The 16,981-nt window shown below is 47.7% G+C and overlaps 2 protein-coding genes across 4 annotated transcripts; one reads left to right on the forward strand and one right to left on the reverse strand.

Annotated features, from left to right (window-relative positions):
- Positions 1–227: 227 nt before the first annotated feature.
- Positions 228–14,111, reverse strand: mcm3ap (minichromosome maintenance complex component 3 associated protein). The gene is made up of 28 exons (XM_010879819.4): positions 14,025–14,111; positions 11,941–13,645; positions 11,561–11,808; positions 11,226–11,307; positions 10,838–11,000; positions 10,283–10,476; positions 9,923–10,059; positions 9,215–9,412; positions 8,600–8,868; positions 8,063–8,225; positions 7,782–7,942; positions 7,395–7,645; positions 6,915–7,216; positions 6,713–6,813; positions 5,925–6,056; positions 5,610–5,723; positions 5,309–5,461; positions 4,806–5,003; positions 4,641–4,709; positions 4,373–4,507; positions 3,935–4,091; positions 3,574–3,817; positions 3,308–3,405; positions 2,791–3,181; positions 2,407–2,664; positions 2,113–2,242; positions 1,579–1,939; positions 228–896 (listed from the first exon to the last, which is right to left on the reverse strand). Exons 2-28 carry the CDS (start codon positions 13,499–13,501, stop codon positions 723–725), a joined length of 6,444 nt encoding a protein of 2,147 aa, XP_010878121.2. The 5' UTR covers positions 13,502–13,645; positions 14,025–14,111; the 3' UTR covers positions 228–722.
- Positions 14,112–14,144: 33 nt separating this feature from the next.
- On the forward strand, positions 14,145–16,981 carry ybey (ybeY metalloendoribonuclease). Of its 3 annotated transcripts, none has more exons than XM_010879826.4 (4): positions 14,145–14,700; positions 15,047–15,178; positions 16,548–16,612; positions 16,694–16,981. In XM_010879826.4, the coding sequence occupies exons 1-4, from the start codon at positions 14,491–14,493 to the stop codon at positions 16,719–16,721; spliced, it is 435 nt and encodes a 144-aa protein (XP_010878128.2). In that variant the 5' UTR covers positions 14,145–14,490; the 3' UTR covers positions 16,722–16,981.

Here is a 16,981-nt window from a genome sequence, read left to right on the forward strand (position 1 = left end):
CCTAGTAAATAACCATGTTATTGTTATGTGTACCTTGTTATATCACTGTACTTTCCCTGTATTTTCATTTTGATACTACTATTACCTTTTTTATCTTATTTTATTATTGCCCGTGTTACCTGGTGTAGCAGAGTTACATGTATTCATGGCTGTGTGCTTTCCATACTCCATTCTGGACTGTGACAAAAGTCTACACCTGTATTTAAAGAAGCATGCAACAAAACTGATTCAACAGAAGTAAAACAATTTTATTTAGAGTTCTATGAAAAATATAACCTTTACTTAAAGCTCAGCATGAGACACAAATACAACTCAACATGGAACACAGACATAAAGATAATGAACATGATTGGTTTGTGCCAATCAGCAAAATATGCATAATCCAGTTAATATGGGGAAATAAGACAAAACACTTACTGTGCTTAAAACTCATTAAACCATAAACATAATTTTAAAGATGAACTTGTGTTTTGTGTATCAAGCAACAATGCACTGAATTTATGCACGACGTAATAATGAACTGCGTAATGGCAAATCAGTTGTGCCTGTTCTATACTTAAAAAAGAACATGCATTGCCTTTTCTTTTCAATTACAAATCAAACATTAAAAAAAGGTAAAAACACATTATACATTTACAAGGAAATTGTTTCCAGTGGCAACAAATTTGAAAAGCCAAAAGTAAGCCGTGGTTTTATCTGAATTGTGTGTTATGACAAGTGATTTAGTCCTCGACAATGTGCAATAAGCTGTTTAGCTTGAGACTGCATGCAAGCTCCTCCTCTCGACTGGCCAATAAAAGACTATCTAGCTCCTTCAGGCGCTGTGTCATGGATATGGGTGCACCCTTAAACCAATCACGGCCTACTTTTTCCAAAGGGTCTTCGAGGTCCGCCTCCTACAAAATAACAGATGGAAGAACATCCATTAAAATAACTCAAATGCACCTTTCATTACAAATGTCCAACACAACCAGACAGACGGTAACGTTTTCAGTGGGGCCACACACGCAAACATTAACCAATTCTCCAGAATCATAAGGGTGGCATATTGGGCTGCAGGTACAACAGTCAAAGCAGCCTAGCAGCTGAATCATCAGAAAATGAAAACAGTGCTTGTTTAAAAAACCTGAGCCTTCAAAGTGAAAATAAATCTGTAGATCCGTCATCAAGACATTTAAATCACATTTTCTAAAGGGTCTCTACAAAAACTGGCTGAAAAATGTCTGATCCCTTAGACGCAAATCCACATATGCCCATAATACACCTCGTATAAAAATGGCAACACAATTGATTTGAAAGCAGGAATGGTTGCCAAACTTTATTCATACTTTTAATAATTGTCAGTTATGTTTGACAAATATATAACGCACATTATGGCCCAAAATGTTGCATTTTAACCTCAGACAACAATGGTGAAAAATGTTGCCACCCTAGTCGTGCACAACAGTGTCCACCCTTGCATGTATTTTTACCCCAAATTCCCAGAATGTCATGATATCCTATTGAAATGGTTCTCATCGCGTAGCCCCTGGGATATCCCTGTCTTTTGCGTATGCAGAAAGAAAACCCTGGATGTACCTGAGGAGCAGCAACATCAGCAGCAGGAGTACGAATAGGAGCCAGGATGTTGGTCATGGAGAGGAGGGTGGAGGGCATGAATAAGGGCAGGGAGGGCATGTCCAGAGGCTCCACCTCCAGCCAGCGCTGCAGTTGCTCCTCACACCTCTGGCTGAGGGCCCTCTCCTCCTGGAGGCCGTGGAGGACCTTGTGAGGTAGGAGTTCTCGGGGCGAGGGCGTGTGTGTGATGTCCACGGTGGCGGAGCTGGCGACGGTTTGTTCCGGACCATCTGCCAGGCTCTGGAACAGCTTCTGTCTGATAGGAAGCCTCAGAGAAGCCTTCGGGACTGTCTCTGGGACTGAGAAGCCTCCGGGACTGTCTCTGATTCAGGGAAGCAGGAGGGGAGGGAGGAAATCATCACATTTCTGTTATTTAAATGTTGTTGTTTATCAATTCATAGACATTTAACCTGAGAGATAAAGACATGCAAAGGAAGAGAGACAGGAAGAGAGAGAGACAGATGAGGGAGGTGAAAATGGAGCCAGTCTACATACCCTAATGTCTCCAGCTGCTTCTCCCTGTGTGTTAGTCTGACAGCCTCAGTCCACTCTGCAGGTGGCTGGAAGCCCTTCAGTGCCTCCTTGGAGAAGTAGACCAGGACCTCTCCATCCTCTGTCACAGCATCTGGAACAGCAATACCAAGGTCTTAAGGGTTAACTTCGGCTCTTTACAATCTCCCAATGCAGTGAAAAGCTCTTAAAATAGAACAATAATTTAAAACACTGTTTAAAACTAAGAGTGCCAAGAGTAGAACAGATGTAGCTGAAGTAGATGAGCCAATGTCTAACCAGCACACACTGGGCCGTCTGGAGGCTGCCAGTCCTTCAGCTTGTGGTCTATGCAGAGGGCCACCACCTCGTCCCAGGGGATTTGCTCCATGGACGGGCCCTCATTCGCATCCCACTGGTCCTGGGCCGCAGTGGTGGAGCAGCGCACCCTCTCCAGGAGGTTCTCCAGATGGGACATGAGGAGGGGCTGGCTATGGCGTGACGCTGAGACCTGGCCAGCGTACTGGAAGATGGAGGCGCACAGCTGTGGCCAGGAGGCTGTGGGTAAGACGAGCGTGTCAGCATGTGTTAATTAGGTCCGTTAACTGTGACTAGATGGCTTAATGCGGACAATGCCATAGTCAACAGCCACCCAGGCAATCACTGCTGCATGGGCACACACACCTGAATCAGCAGGCAGGTTCCAGCTGGGTATCTGCAGGCTGAGGACTGCCCTCCGGAGCCAGGCCAGGTGCTGAGGGGAGTTCCAGCCCATATGGGGCACCAGATCCCGCATGTCCGGCAGGGCGAACTCCCCCGGGGGCCAGGAGAGGGTGGTGAGCTGCTGGGAGGACACTATGTCGGCCAGGAAGGACAGCACAGCGTTGTAGAGGTTGATGACAGGCGCCGGGTGTTGCTGTGCCAGCCTCGCCCCTGCCCGGTCCTGCCGATGGCCGTAGAGACGGGCACTGAACTCTCGGCACAGCCCAGTCTCCACGAAGTGTACCAGGGTCCTGCAGGAGACCAAGGAGGGCGCGGGGGCACGTGCCAAGAGCCAGCGCACTGCCTCGCTCACCTGGGGAGCAGACGCCATAAAACCACTAATTAAAATACTTGAACTTGTACACAACAGCACTAACTGTATGGCATCCACTCAGCAGCCAATCAAACAGTTCATTTGATAGCAGAGCGCTGTCTTCACCTTCTCTGAGCCCTGCAAGTCGCTGGTGGTCTCTGGGATGGGGACGAACGTGTGTTCTGAGATCAGACCATCTTCAACCAACGTCTGGAGCATCAGGTCTAAGCAGAGGAGAAGGCAGGTAGAGTTTAGAGAAAGTTGCACATTTGGTACTTAGAATGCATTCAAAATATGGTCCGGTGAGGGAGCACAGTGAAACAGTGTTGGTAATTTTGTGTGTGTGTGTGTGTGTGTGTGTGTGTGTGTGTGTGTGTGTGTGTACCCCTTACCTTCCTCCAGTTTCTGCACATCTTGCAGGCCAGGCACCAGTATGGCGAGAGGTAGCGGGCAGTCCCAGATGTTTGCCTGCTGGAGCTGTTTAAGTTGGAGCAAGGCAGAGAGCAGGGGCACGTCCTGGTCCTCGCTGCCTGAGCTGGGGGCGGGCAGCAGCATCAGAAGGGCCCGCGTGCCCTGGAGCTCCTGGGCCTCCTCCATCTTGGACAAGCCCTCTTCGCTTAGTGGGCCGCGAGACGCCTGAAAGGGCCACCACACACAGACAATCAGTACGATTTCTTTCGGGAGTCGATTGTGTATAGATGGGCTCAAGTGTTTACACAGTGTAGAAGTTCTCTTTTTTGATTGATTTGGCACCTTTACGCTGAGGTGTACTTTGTGAGTCCTCTCTCCGGAATCCCTTAATGCATTGGTGATGCAGAGAGTCCTGAATGTCCCCTCCTGCTGCTGCTCGTTGAACTGCTGCTCGTTGTCCATTCCGCCAAGCTTTGTCTCCAGCCAGTCTGTCAGGACCCTGCAGTTCAAGCACAGCAAACACACATGACTTCATCCATTTTTTGGGGGCCTCCTGAGCCTGTGATCTTCACTGCCAGGGAATGAATACGAAGAGTGAACGGAGATCCAAAGGCTTCACAGACCACTATCAACCAAACCCAAAGGTCCTTGTTAATATACAACTTTGCCAGCGAATAGACGCTGTTGCTTGAAACGGGTACAGAAGCACTGGTGAATGTATGCTGCACAGTGTGAGTGGGTGGTGGGGTTCAACGGAATCTGCCACACTATTGATCTCACCTGTCTGCAATGCTGGCCTCACTCTCGTGTTCGCTGGGCAAAAGGAGGGCTGCCTTCCAGAAAATTCTGTCGGGTGGGTTGGGGACGTTCTCAACCGCTAGCATAGGCAGGTCCAGGGGATTCCACACCGTCTCACTGGAGGGGACAGAAACACTGTTTGACGTTGTGTTGGATGTCATTTTTGTTACTGCAATTCAGAAGGTTGAACTTGTCCTCAATGGTGATGGAGCTAGAGAAGGGCTCCAGAAGAGAGCGGAGGTGGGCTTACTCCAACAGCTGCTGATAGTAGAAGTGGACTCGCATCTGATGGATTGCTTCCTGTCTCATCTTTAGCAACCTGGGGACATTACAGCAGAGTCAGTTATGTGAGGAAAAAGAAAAAGGGAGGAAAGAAATAACGCAGGAAGCAGAGATCAAAAGAAGATGGAAGTACCGGGTGCTGGACAGGGCCATGTAGCCGGCGTTGCCCAGGTTGACCATGCCTCGGGCCAGGCTCTCCATGGAGGGCTGGGAAGGGGCGCTGGGGGCCAGGGCTTTGAGCTGGTGCTGGGGGTCCACGCAACACGGGGCAGCAGGGAAGCCCCGCATCTGCCTCTTCAGCTGCCTCCGCACAGCAACCACGTCACGCCACCTGAAAGAGAGACGGGGGGAGGGTTTAAGGAGTGACGCCCAACAGAGAATGCTGGAGGGCCGCCTCCCACCTGACGACATGCAGTGCATAATACTAGTTCATACTAATAGAGTTTCTTAGACCTGTGTTGCCAGCTGCTGTCTAGAACTAGAGTTGAACTATTTTCTATTGGACAAATTAAAGTCATTGCGTTTTATGAAATGTTTTGCACCGAAGATGTTCAGAAATATTCCACAATGAAAGCTTTAACCTACTCAGTCAGCAAACAGAGTGCTGTTCATATGAACATGTGAATGAGGCGGTACCTTTTGATGTACTTCTGTATGCGCTGGAGCTCGGCCTTCAAGATGTTCTCCACCAATACAAAGATCTCTTTGTCCAGGGTCTCCTCAACCAGGCGGCAGCACACTTCTTCTGAGCAGCGCATTACGCGAGCAGTCTTCTCTTCTGTGGCCAACCTGAGAAACACACACACAAAATGTACTTATTCTGTCAGATGGCCATTGCAGGTTGGTAGGACTGCAGAGACCCAACAGTACTCAACGCATGCTAGTGGTTGATTTGAAACTCTGGAACTGAAGATCTGATCGTAATGGGGCAGCTTACTGGATCTCGGCGGCGGCAGTCTCTTGGATACACTCGGTCAGAACCTCCTGGCTGATCTCGGAGCAGAGACGTTCACTAAACTGGGCAATGAAGACCTCGTGCTCCTGCTTTCTCCTGCCAGGGAAAAAGAGAGGGAGAAAATGTTGTAGCCCCGGGACAGGGATTCATATAGAGGATGCAGAGTTCAAACAGGAAAGACATTACGACAGGTGTGACCTCTGACCAATCCACGTGTAGGTTCTGCTTCCGAACGATAGTTAAAGTGAGAGATTAGCAGCTGGAGTTAGGATTGAGATCAAATGGTCTCAGACCAACCTGGCTTCGTCGATCTGGCGTCTCTCCTCGGCCAGTCTCTCACGCTCGGCTTGGACCTCGGCCGCAGAAACCTCCCGGAGCATCTGCCCCACCACCTCATTAACCACAGCCTTCATGTGGCCAATGCTCTCACTGCAGAGAGACATACGAAAGAAGGATTGACAGTCAATGTGGGGATGTTCAGAGTGGCCCTGGTCAATGTGGGGATGTTCATAGTGGCCCCGGTCAATGTGGGGATGTTCATAGTGGCCCCGGTCAATGTGGGGATGTTCATAGTGGCCCCGGTCAATGTGGGGATGTTCAGAGTGGCCCCGGTCAATGTGGGGATGTTCAGAGTGGCCCCGGTCAATGTGGGGATGTTCAGAGTGGCCCCGTCAATGTGGGGATGTTCATAGTGGCCCCGTCAATGTGGGGATGTTCAGAGTGGCCCTGGTCAATGTGGGGATGTTCAGAGTGGCCCTGGTCAATGTGGGGATGTTCAGAGTGGCCCCGTCAATGTGGGGATGTTCAGAGTGGCCCCGTCAATGTGGGGATGTTCAGAGTGGCCCCGGTCAATGTGGGGATGTTCAGAGTGGCCCCGGTCAATGTGGGGATGTTCAGAGTGGCCCCGTCAATGTGGGGATGTTCAGAGTGTCCCCGGTCAATGTGGGGATGTTCAGAGTGGCCCCGTCAATGTGGGGATGTTCAGAGTGGCCCCGTCAATGTGGGGATGTTCAGAGTGGCCCCGGTCAATGTGGGGATGTTCAGAGTGGCCCCCGTCAATGTGCAGTCCATCTTGTAGAACTCACCCAAGGGCGAATGCAGCGTAGTCTGCCCCAGCTCTGGCCACTTCGCGCACCCCTGTCTCCAGCACCTCCTCCACCATGCAATCCAATTCTCCCAGGATGTCCTATGGCAGCAGGTGAGGGACAGATTGCACAGGTCCAACTATTTAGGTGTCTGCTGTCCATCATCGTATATCTATCCACAGACACTCTAAAGGGCACTCACCAAGTCAGAGTAGACGGCCTCAGGTTTGGGCGGCGGCGAGGGTGGTCTGACAGGCCGGGGCTGGGCGACGTCAATGGGCTGGAACAGCTGCTGTTGGAGATCTGCAGCAGGGTGGACGTGAACAGTTGGTTGGGTGGGCTCTGGCTCTGCGGTTTCATCTGTGCCCAGCACCGGCCGGCCAGTCTCCGCGGGGTTACCAAGGCTGGGGTACAGTGGGACCTGGATGGCAGGATTTAACAGTGTCTGGAGCTCGACCTCTGCCTGGGCCCTGATCTCTGGCCTTTGCAGGGTGAAGGCTGGCACTACAGAGAGAGTAAAAAAAAAAAAAAACACTCAACTTCTCATAGCCTGTGTGACAACGATGGCAACGCAGCCAAATATATGAGAAGAACATGTGTGTCCCCGTGCATCACTGAATCGTTAGCTCAAGTAAAAACTATGACAGACAGCTAATCTACAGTTCACCTAAGGCAACGTCACCTGTTTCGGCCACCGGGACGGTCCTGAAGACTCCGGTGGTTGACGAGGTTTCTGCCAACGGCATCTCCCCCCGGTACCTGTTGTTGGCGTCAAAGCTACAGATGGGGACGTGCTGGGGTGGGCAGGGAAGCAGCCCTCCGTTGACCACCTCCCCGACCAGCGCCGCCCTTTTGGCCACGATGACATCGGACTTCACCTGCGGGAGGGTAAGTTCGGGCTCCTGCCAGGCTGTGCGGCTCAGTTCCACCAAGCTGTGGGGACAAAGGTCAATCACTAAAGTCTGTTGCTTGACAACGTTAGCTTCTTATTTTGTGTCACACCAAAAAAAGGAAACATGCCTTGAAATGTGTATATCATGAATATTGTACTGGAGGTGAAGGTACTGACGTGTCACTGACGGTGAGACCAAACTGCTGGATGAAGTCTGTGGCCTCGCCTGCGTCCTTGAACATCAGCATACGCACCAGATCCTCCAAGGGGAAAATGGTGGACCTCTGGGAGCTCACTGTATGGGCAATGTTCAGGGTCCTCAAGGCCTTGCCCCTCACCTACACAAACACAAAATGGACAACCCCATTTGGATGGCTCTTTAGTGAAAGGTTAAACATCGCATTTTCAAAGCTTTTCACAGGCCTAAATTGCTAGCCTAGGTGTGGTTTATTGCTGACCTGGTTGAAGTATCTGTGAAGTAAGCAACCTGCAAGGTAGGAGCCAGACTTCACCAGCTTGAAGAAGCGCACAAAGTTGTTGCTGTTGAAAGCAGCGAATGCCTGCACGGCAAACTTCACCTCCGGGGAGTTGCGCACCTCCTCCCTGAACTGCTGCACTTCGCTATTTGGACAAGAACAATAGAATGGGTATTCTCGTTGAGAAGGGTGGTGTTTGACTTTAAAATTGTTAAGTTCATTAGTAGTAGTTTGTCAGTGGAGAATGCTGTTTTTAAAGGTAATACTGTACTGGTTTAAATCTAAAACTGTTGATATTTGGTTGGGAGGTAGGTTCACAGTTTTTAAGCAGGCAAAATTACAATATGCATGTTTTCATTTTCTTTATAATATTAAACTGGATTATATGATACCGTCTAATTATATTTAAAAACAGAAAAACAACAGGTTTAAGAAATGAAATAAGGAGTCTACGGAGTCCAATTTAAAAACCACTGACAGAATGCTCCCGGCCGAATCATTAATGAGCGAGTGACTGACCGAAGGACGTCTCCGACATCTAGTTTGAGCAACACGTTGTACTGGCGGAACTCTGCCTCTCTGGGGCAGTAGACGTCCCTGGTAGCCAGGTCCTGGTACATCTCCTTCAGGCTCTGCAGGCACTTGGTCATGTTCTCGTTGTTGATCTTGGCGTCGAACGTCCTCATGTGCTCCTGGCACAGGTGGTGGGCACAGTGCACGTGAAAGCGCGTGCACTTTTCGATCAGTGACACCGTCAGGGGGTCACACAGATGCTGCTGGGTGATGTCCTGTGAGGGCAGTGAGGTTAAATTAAACACTGACTCTTAGTCCAGCAGAAATGTATCAATTCATGTTTTGTGTACGTTTTGTACGTTTATTTTCTTTTACATGTCTTTTAATTTTTTAACCGTTATGTGTAAAGATCTAGTTTTCCCCGAATCTAATAACGTTTTCCCAATCCCAATTATTAGTGCAATCGTGTCTCTGTCGTTGTGAAACAGATACCAGCAGCTAGAGACAATTCTATAGTATTGGAAGTAAGCTGCAGCAAAACGTGGCATCTGCACTGACTTAAAGAAACATGTCGGCTGTGGAAAGATCTTCTCAGCTACAGTGGAATTAACAATCACGTACCTTCCGGATGCCGCGGGTCCGATTCCAGACAAAGTCGTACCAGTCGTGGTAGTTCTCGTGGCCTTGGTCCATGATCTGAGTGACCAGGTAGTCCATGGTCATGCTGAGGACAGGGAGGGGCCGCAGCTCATGAGGGAGGGGCTCTTCCTGGTCTGCTGATGACCTGCTGTACTCCTTGATGGATGCTACATGGTCCACCTGGACAGGAAATGGTGACGTGTAATTAGAGAAGTATTCACGGGGGATAACCCTGCCCATTACGGAATCTAGGAATGTATTTTACATTCAATAGTTAAATACGAATGACACCAATACACGTCCATGCATTTAACACAAGTATCTGAAAATATGACTTTAAACCACTTAAATTACTCTAAAATCAGTTGGCAGTTCACAGGACATAATTCAAAGCTACCTTTAAACACTCCCAACAAACATACTTGTTTCATGACAAATGATTTCAAACTATTAACTTCACAGAAAATAAATATAAAAACAATGAATACCCAAATACATATGCATTTGAAGTAAAGTCTTGCCTACTTGTCATGATCGTTATTAGGATAGCATTATTATTATAATCATATAATAAGTTGATTCTTGTCTCTCAAAGACAGGCACGGGTACTTTACACACAAGGCACAAGTGCAGTCTGACGGGGTGCGTGTAGCCTCACGTTGAAACCAGGGTTAGACCAAACGGCTTTACCTTCTCCGTGTCGGGGATGACCTCAAAGCAGCTGAGCTGTTTGCGCGTCTCCCTCATGTAGCGCTCCTTTTCTGGACACATGTCCGGGCACGTCCCAACAAAGAATGACCGCACTAGGTCTGTCCGTTTGGGCCGTTCTGCACATCGGACAACATTAGACCCAGGTCTGTCAGTTATTATGGCCCACACTATTTACACATTTAAACCACTTTATCATCATTCTTTAATTTATGCCCACAGTCATAAAGAGTTACTTCCACGTCAATCCTCCACATTCTGAGTAAATACAGGAAATCTAATTCAGTGGCGGGTGGCCAAACCCTGGACTGCACGTTCGAGCGACAGCTCTACAGTACATACCGGCCCGTAGGATCTTGTCCCTTTGCTCCAGGAGGCGGTACTTATCCTCTGCAGTCTCAGCCAGCTGGCCAATCAGGTGGAGGAGGGAAGAAGGGACCGGGTGGTCAGAGCTCTGGCCCTCAAAGGCGGAGTCCTGCTGAGGTTCGGTGTCAAACTGCAGGGACTTGGCAATGGATGGCTTCTTTAACGGGGAGCTGAGAGAGGAAGTGTCAATTTACAATGTGATTTCACATCTAGATGTGCTTAGAAATCAACACTAGCCTCACCTACCTAATACCCAAACAGTTATCCTCAGAAAGAGCCCTCCTGAATAACAGCACACTTGTATTTTTTTATATGAAACGTACACTAGAATACATAGAGTGCAGTCCGTACGTATTTGGATGGTGACACAAGTGTTGTTTTGGCTCTGTACTCCAGCACATTGGATTTTAAAAGAAACAATGAATAAGAGGTAGAGGGTCAAACAAATTCAAAGCTTTAATTTGAGGGTATCTGTATTACGGCACATGGTGAAGGACTGGCATGCTTTGAATGAGCAGTGTTCGTGTTTACCCCCGGCTGAGAGAGACGGTGCTGCTGAGTGCCGGGGCTTTGGAGAGAGGCTTTCTCAGCGGGGAGGAGGTGGCTGGGAAGTCCCCCAATCTAGGGTCAGTGGCCTGGCTGTCATCTCCTTCCTCCTCCCTCTCTGGGACTCTATCCCCTTTCTCCCCCGGGCCTGAAAGAATGAACACATACATCAATCAGTTATCCAGGTTAGTCCAACTGAGATCTATTTGGGAGGAAAGACAAATCACCTGGCTGGAACAATTAGAGTACATGTAAAATACAGAGGTAGGCATCCTCAACTGAGCAATGGGCTTACGTTACTTAAGAGCTTGGCCATTGTTTGCAAAGTAACAGCTTAATGGCATCCATCTCTAAGTTATTTCAACAAGCTTACTGAGCTTCTTTCTCTGCCAGAACAGCAGGACTTCATGTCGGTGCAGCGTCTTGCCCTTCTTCTTGGCCTTTGCTGCTGATGCCTGAAAGGGAACAACAGTACTTGGTTGAAAGAAGAACATTCTAGGCCAATACCGGTAGCCACTTGTTTTAACATGATTGACTAGTGTCAATGCTGACGCTTTATCATTTCTGTACCCCTCTGAGCTGAAATTAAACCACTAAGTGTCATGTCTGATCTTACTTTTAATTTCCACTAATGCAAATTCATGCATGGGGTCTAGATAGTCGGTCTGAGCGTGTAGCAGCCATTGCAATCACAAGGTGTGTACTCACATGGTCTTGGAAGTGGACGATAGCCAGGTTCTTGTGTGGTCGGCAGAAGACCCGGCGGACTTTCCCAAAACGGCCAAAGTGCTTCTCAATGATGTCCTTCCGGTTAAGGCTGGGCGGGACATTCTTGCACTGGAGGATGGTAGCGTCGGTGGGGGAGGTGGCCCCTAGGCTGTCTGTGCTTTCCCCGCGTTGCCCTCTCCTCGCTGGGGTCTTGGTCACGGCTTCTGTGTTGTGGACTTCAACCGATTCTAAAGGAAAGGGATGAGCCAAAATGAGAGAATTATCCAATCAGTGAATTTGTGCAGGTCATATTTTGTTCCAAACATTTTCCGTTCAAACTGTTGTTTTCATGCTGTGACAATGGGTTTCAGCTGACTTACCGAAGTCCTCTGCTTTCTCCAGCAAGTCTCTGGTTGGGGTCTGAGCCCTGGGTGGTGTTGTGGGTCTGTGAGAGCTGGAAGCATGCGCGTCTTCTCTCTCCACCTCCCCCCAACCAGCTGGCGGCTCTTTCTGCTTCACCGCCTCCCTCCTCGCCAGGTTGGCTGGGGATCGGAACAGGCCGCTCATAGCCCTGCCAAAGAGCCCTCCAGCTGGGCCGCGGGATGACCGCTTTGGTTGGGGCAGGTCACCTCCTGCTTGGTCGTCCTGTTTTGGCGGAGGCTTTCCTAGAGCGATGCTGGAATCTGCTGGCTCCTCCTTTCGCTTGGTTCCTTTTCCAAGTCTCCCAAACGTGGTCACTTCACCAGTGCTTTCGTCATCGCCACCCGCGTCCTGGGCTGGGGCACTGGTTTTGGTTTCTCCGAACGCAGATTTCTGGCCAAAGCTGACTCCTTCGAACAGCGACATGGGAGGTCCTGGCTGGGACTGGAGGACTTTGGCAGAGAAGCTGAAGGAAGAGGGGCTGGAGCTAGTGTTGGTACTGGAGAGGGCAGCAGGCTGGGCAAAGGTGAACTGCAGGCCGCTGGCAGAGCCTGTGCTGCTGGTGAGGGGGTCTTTCTGAGCCAGGTTGGTTGTGGCCCCGGCTGCAGGTATGGAAGGGGCTGCTGCCGGTTGGGAGAAGCTGAAGCCGAGTGGGCCACTTTTCGCACCAGTCAGAAGACAAAATGCTGAGCTGGTGAGTCCTTTGCTGTCCATACTGCTAGAGGAGGGCAGGTTGGTGGTGACAGCGCCACTGAAGGGCTGCTCGGGTGTAGGTTGGGTGTTAGCAGGCTCCGGGCTGGCACTGAAGATGGGCTTAAACAGTACCTCGTTGGATGGTTTGAAGCTGAACTCTGACGTGCCAAAGCCTTTACTCTGGACAATACTCTGAGTTGCGCTGAAGGAGACAGTAGTCGTGCTGGGCTGTGGCTGGCCAAAAGGCGACTGTCCAAAGGTCATTGACGGTGCCAAACCTGTGGAAGTGGCAGTGGTGGAGCTGGAGGAATCCTGAGAGATCCCAGTAGACATTCCAAATGCAGGGGTCTGCTGCTGCCCGTATGGTGGCGGCTGCCCAAAGGCAGAGGTCTTTCCAAATGCTGGCGTCTGTCCAAAACCTGAGCTCTGACTCTGTCCGGTGGCCTGTCCGTATGAAGGTGGGGGGGGGCCACCAAACCCAGAACTACTCTGCCCCAATGAGGATTGACCAAAACCTGGAAGCTGACTCATTGAAGAAAATGTTGATGACTGCCCTGATGCCTGCCCTAATCTTCCACTTTGCCCAAAAACCAAGCCCTGTCCAATAGAGGATGTTTGCCCAAAAGCTGAGGTCTGTCCAGACACTGAGGGTTGACTGAAGGCAGATGATTGGCCGAAAGTTGCTGCCTGTCCAAATGCTACGTTCTGTGGAGGATTAGGGGCAGCTTGCTGTGCAAAGTCCTGGAACATGCCACTGGTCTTGTTAGTGTTGCTAGGAGCCTGAAAGGCACCTCCCTGCTGTCTGCTAAAGAGACTGTTGGGATTCATGGTGGAAATGTCTGAATTGTCTTATTTGCACTTATTCAGTTGACATCACATAAACTGTTGTAGAGGCCAGACTGCTGCAAAGAATGTGGAGGGATGATTTTCTTAATCCATTTAAAAAGTGTCTTCAGTAATTCATCTTTAAATCTGAAAACAGGCGAAGTAAACATGTTATCATCTAGGGTTTACGTGTTTTTGTAATATTTACGTGGTTTATGACATAGGTTATGACAAAGGTAGCTTATTTTTAACAGACAATTGAGCTGAAAATAATATGCAAGTACTTTTTAAGCATTACATATATGATTGCCTTGGAATACAGGGATAACTAGTTAACTAGCTACGTAAAAACCAAACTAGCTAGCGTTTGTTAGCATGCTACTGTATGGAATTTAACGCGTAACAGTACGTCCTTCCTGGAAAAAAAACATCAAAATAATTCCATAGTGTCTATTCGTAACAACGTTTGGCTTTATTTATGTTTAAATTATTTCAAAAAAGAATAACCAACAAACTACTAACTTACCCTTTCATTTATCCATTCTTTATGCTCATGGATTTGAAAACTAATTGACAGAAACTTGCTAACATCCGGTTCCGGTCCAACATGTTTACAATCCGGGCTATAGTATCTATCTAGCAACATCAACCAGGATCCGTTGTGGAAACAATTCTAGCTGTTATGTTGTTTCCCCCCCAACTATAGAATATTTTGCTATATCATAGTATGATATCACCACATCATCTCTTCAGGAGGGTTTATAATAGTAAATCGTTTATTTTTTATATGAAATTGAAACATATTTAGAAACTGGAACGTTTCAGTCACCATGCAGGAGTCTAGAAATTTAAATGAACGGACCGTCGCCGGCTAACGCCAGATAGGCTGCCTTTTTCTTGTATTTAGTTGTTAGTACAGTAATATTTTCAATTACTTTATTAATGTGTTTTCTCTGAGACTTTTTGGGAACGTTATTGTCAGGTGTTTAGCAATGGGTGTAGTTCTACGGAATCTGCAGAACGTTGTACCGCTTCGACGTGCAAGGTTACGGAAGGATGTTGAAACGCTTAGGCACATTTTGGGCATCCAAAAACTTGATTTGGGAGTCATTTGCGTGGACAATCGCAAGATTCAACGAATAAATAACATTTATAGGAAAAACAATTCTCCCACGGATGTTCTGTCATTTCCATTCTATGAGGTTGGTATAAAGTTCCTTTCACCTCATGGCAATATTGGCCTGGGCTTTTATAGCATGGTTGTCGGTGTACGACCCGATCACTGGTTCTAGAACAGCTCCAATGTGTCTAATCGTAACAATGTAAATGGTGGCCCTGTTGGATTATTCTATTATGGGTACCAATCTGTTTACATGGAGATAAAATTCCACTCCTTGCCACTTCTGTCATGCTAAACATTGTCACGACTGAGTAAAATGAGGGGAATGTTTAACAACTAACTAGAGCCGTTTCCCCAAATTGCTTATCTTCGTACACGTCTTTGCAGTGTGCATATGTCTTTAACTGATCAATGTTTTGTTTCTAAAGGAACTAAGGCCCGGGAAGCTGCCATGTCCCCTTCATAGAGATGAGCAAAACCTGGGAGACATATTCTTGGGGGTTGAATACCTAATGAAACAGTGCCAGCAGGAGTCTCAGGACCTTCACGAAACTCTCACAGTGAGTACACTACTAGTAAAACAGCCTTATTAGATAATATAATTGTAACCATTGAAGCCAATGTTTTTTTTTTTTCTTAGAGCTGATCAAAAGTTAGGTAGGAAGGCCAGCTTTCATATTCTATGGTGGTTGAAACACTGCATTCATGTTTTTTCTATCATACACTACTTAAAAAAATTAAGGGAACACTTAAATCACACATTGGGACTCTTAAGGAAATATATAAAAAATCTATTTATTTTACTGTACATTGTGTAATTCTTTGAGACCAAAATGAAATAACGGTAATTCGAAACCAAAATCGTCAACCGATTGATGGCTGGTTTCAAACTCACACCAAAAAACAAAGTAAATAATTGGAATCAAAGGCAACTTTAATGAATTTCATCACGGCAACTCAGTAGTGTGTATGGCCCCATCATCCTGAACAGTCTGGGACTACTTGGCGGTGTCAGATGCACTGATACATAACGTCCAAGAAGTTCTCAATTGGATTCAGTTCTCGGGAACGTAAGGGACTTTGTCATCCAGGAACTGTCTACACACACTGGCCACATGAGGCTGGGCATTGTCCTGAACCAGGAGGAACCCAGGGCCCACTGCACCAGTGTAAGGTCTGATGATGGGTCTGAGGATTTCATACCGGTACCTAACAGCAGTCAGGGTGCCTTTGGCTAGCACATGAAGGTCTGTGCAACCCTCCAAGGATATGCCTCCCCAGACCATCACTGACCCACCACCAAGCCAGTCATGCTGGATGATGTTGTAGGCAGCATAACGTTCACCAAGGCATGTATCTCCTCCATGCTCTTGAGACTGTACCGGGAGACACAGCAAACCTTCTTGCAACGGCATGTATGGATGTGCCGTCCTGGAGGAGCTGGACTACCTGTGCAACCTGAATGGGATGCAGGTACCGCCTCATGCTACCAGTAGTGACAAGGACACTAGTAAAGATTCAGGAAGGATAAGGATAGAGAAATTATATGTGGCCACGACCTCTAAACCCATTCCCTTTTTGGGGGTTGTCTTGCTTTTGCCACTCCAGTGCACCTGTTGTCACGTTCATTTGCACCAGAACAGGTGACCTTGATTCACAATTGCTTATAATTCCTAACTGGACACATTGATATCCCTGAAGTTTAACTGACTTTGTGTTATATAGTGATGATTTCGTGTTCCCTTATTTTTTTTGTTCAGTGTATGATCAGATCACTGTTCACAGTATTACAAACTAATAATTTATTTTGAAAGACTTATCTGGTCAGCCCATGTAATTATTCATTCTGGATTCCAAAATTGATCAAATTAATCATGACAAATTACTACTAGCAATCACATTGGCATATCTTATTTCTTTCTCAGTCAGTCACTGCCCATGGAATCTGTCATTTGTTGGGTTACAGACATGAAACCGAGGAGGAGTGGAAAGAGGTATGAATGATGGGTCTCTGTCATTTGAGACTGTTTCAGTGGTGTAAAGAGACTTTTTTTAATAGTTGTCTGTGCTCCCAGATGCTGCAGAAGGAAAGCTACATTCTGAATGAATTCAACAGATTCACCGGCAGACACCTTGTACCACTGACCAAGAACTTCAGTGAAGTGCGTTGACCACCAGAACCCACCTGCAATGGAACTGTGGAGTACCTCAACTTTGCATTGGATGGATTTTGAAACATGCAGAGAACTTTTCTACTGTGTGTCTTGTTTCCAAAAGTGACTCAGACTTTTCAGCCCTCTGGTTTTTGAACTACTGCAAAACTGACAGAAAGCACAAATGACCATTAAAACATCCCAAAACCA

The sequence above is a fragment of the Esox lucius genome, chromosome 16, assembly GCF_011004845.1.
Source record: "Esox lucius isolate fEsoLuc1 chromosome 16, fEsoLuc1.pri, whole genome shotgun sequence".
NCBI classification, from domain to species: Eukaryota; Metazoa; Chordata; class Actinopteri; order Esociformes; family Esocidae; genus Esox; species Esox lucius.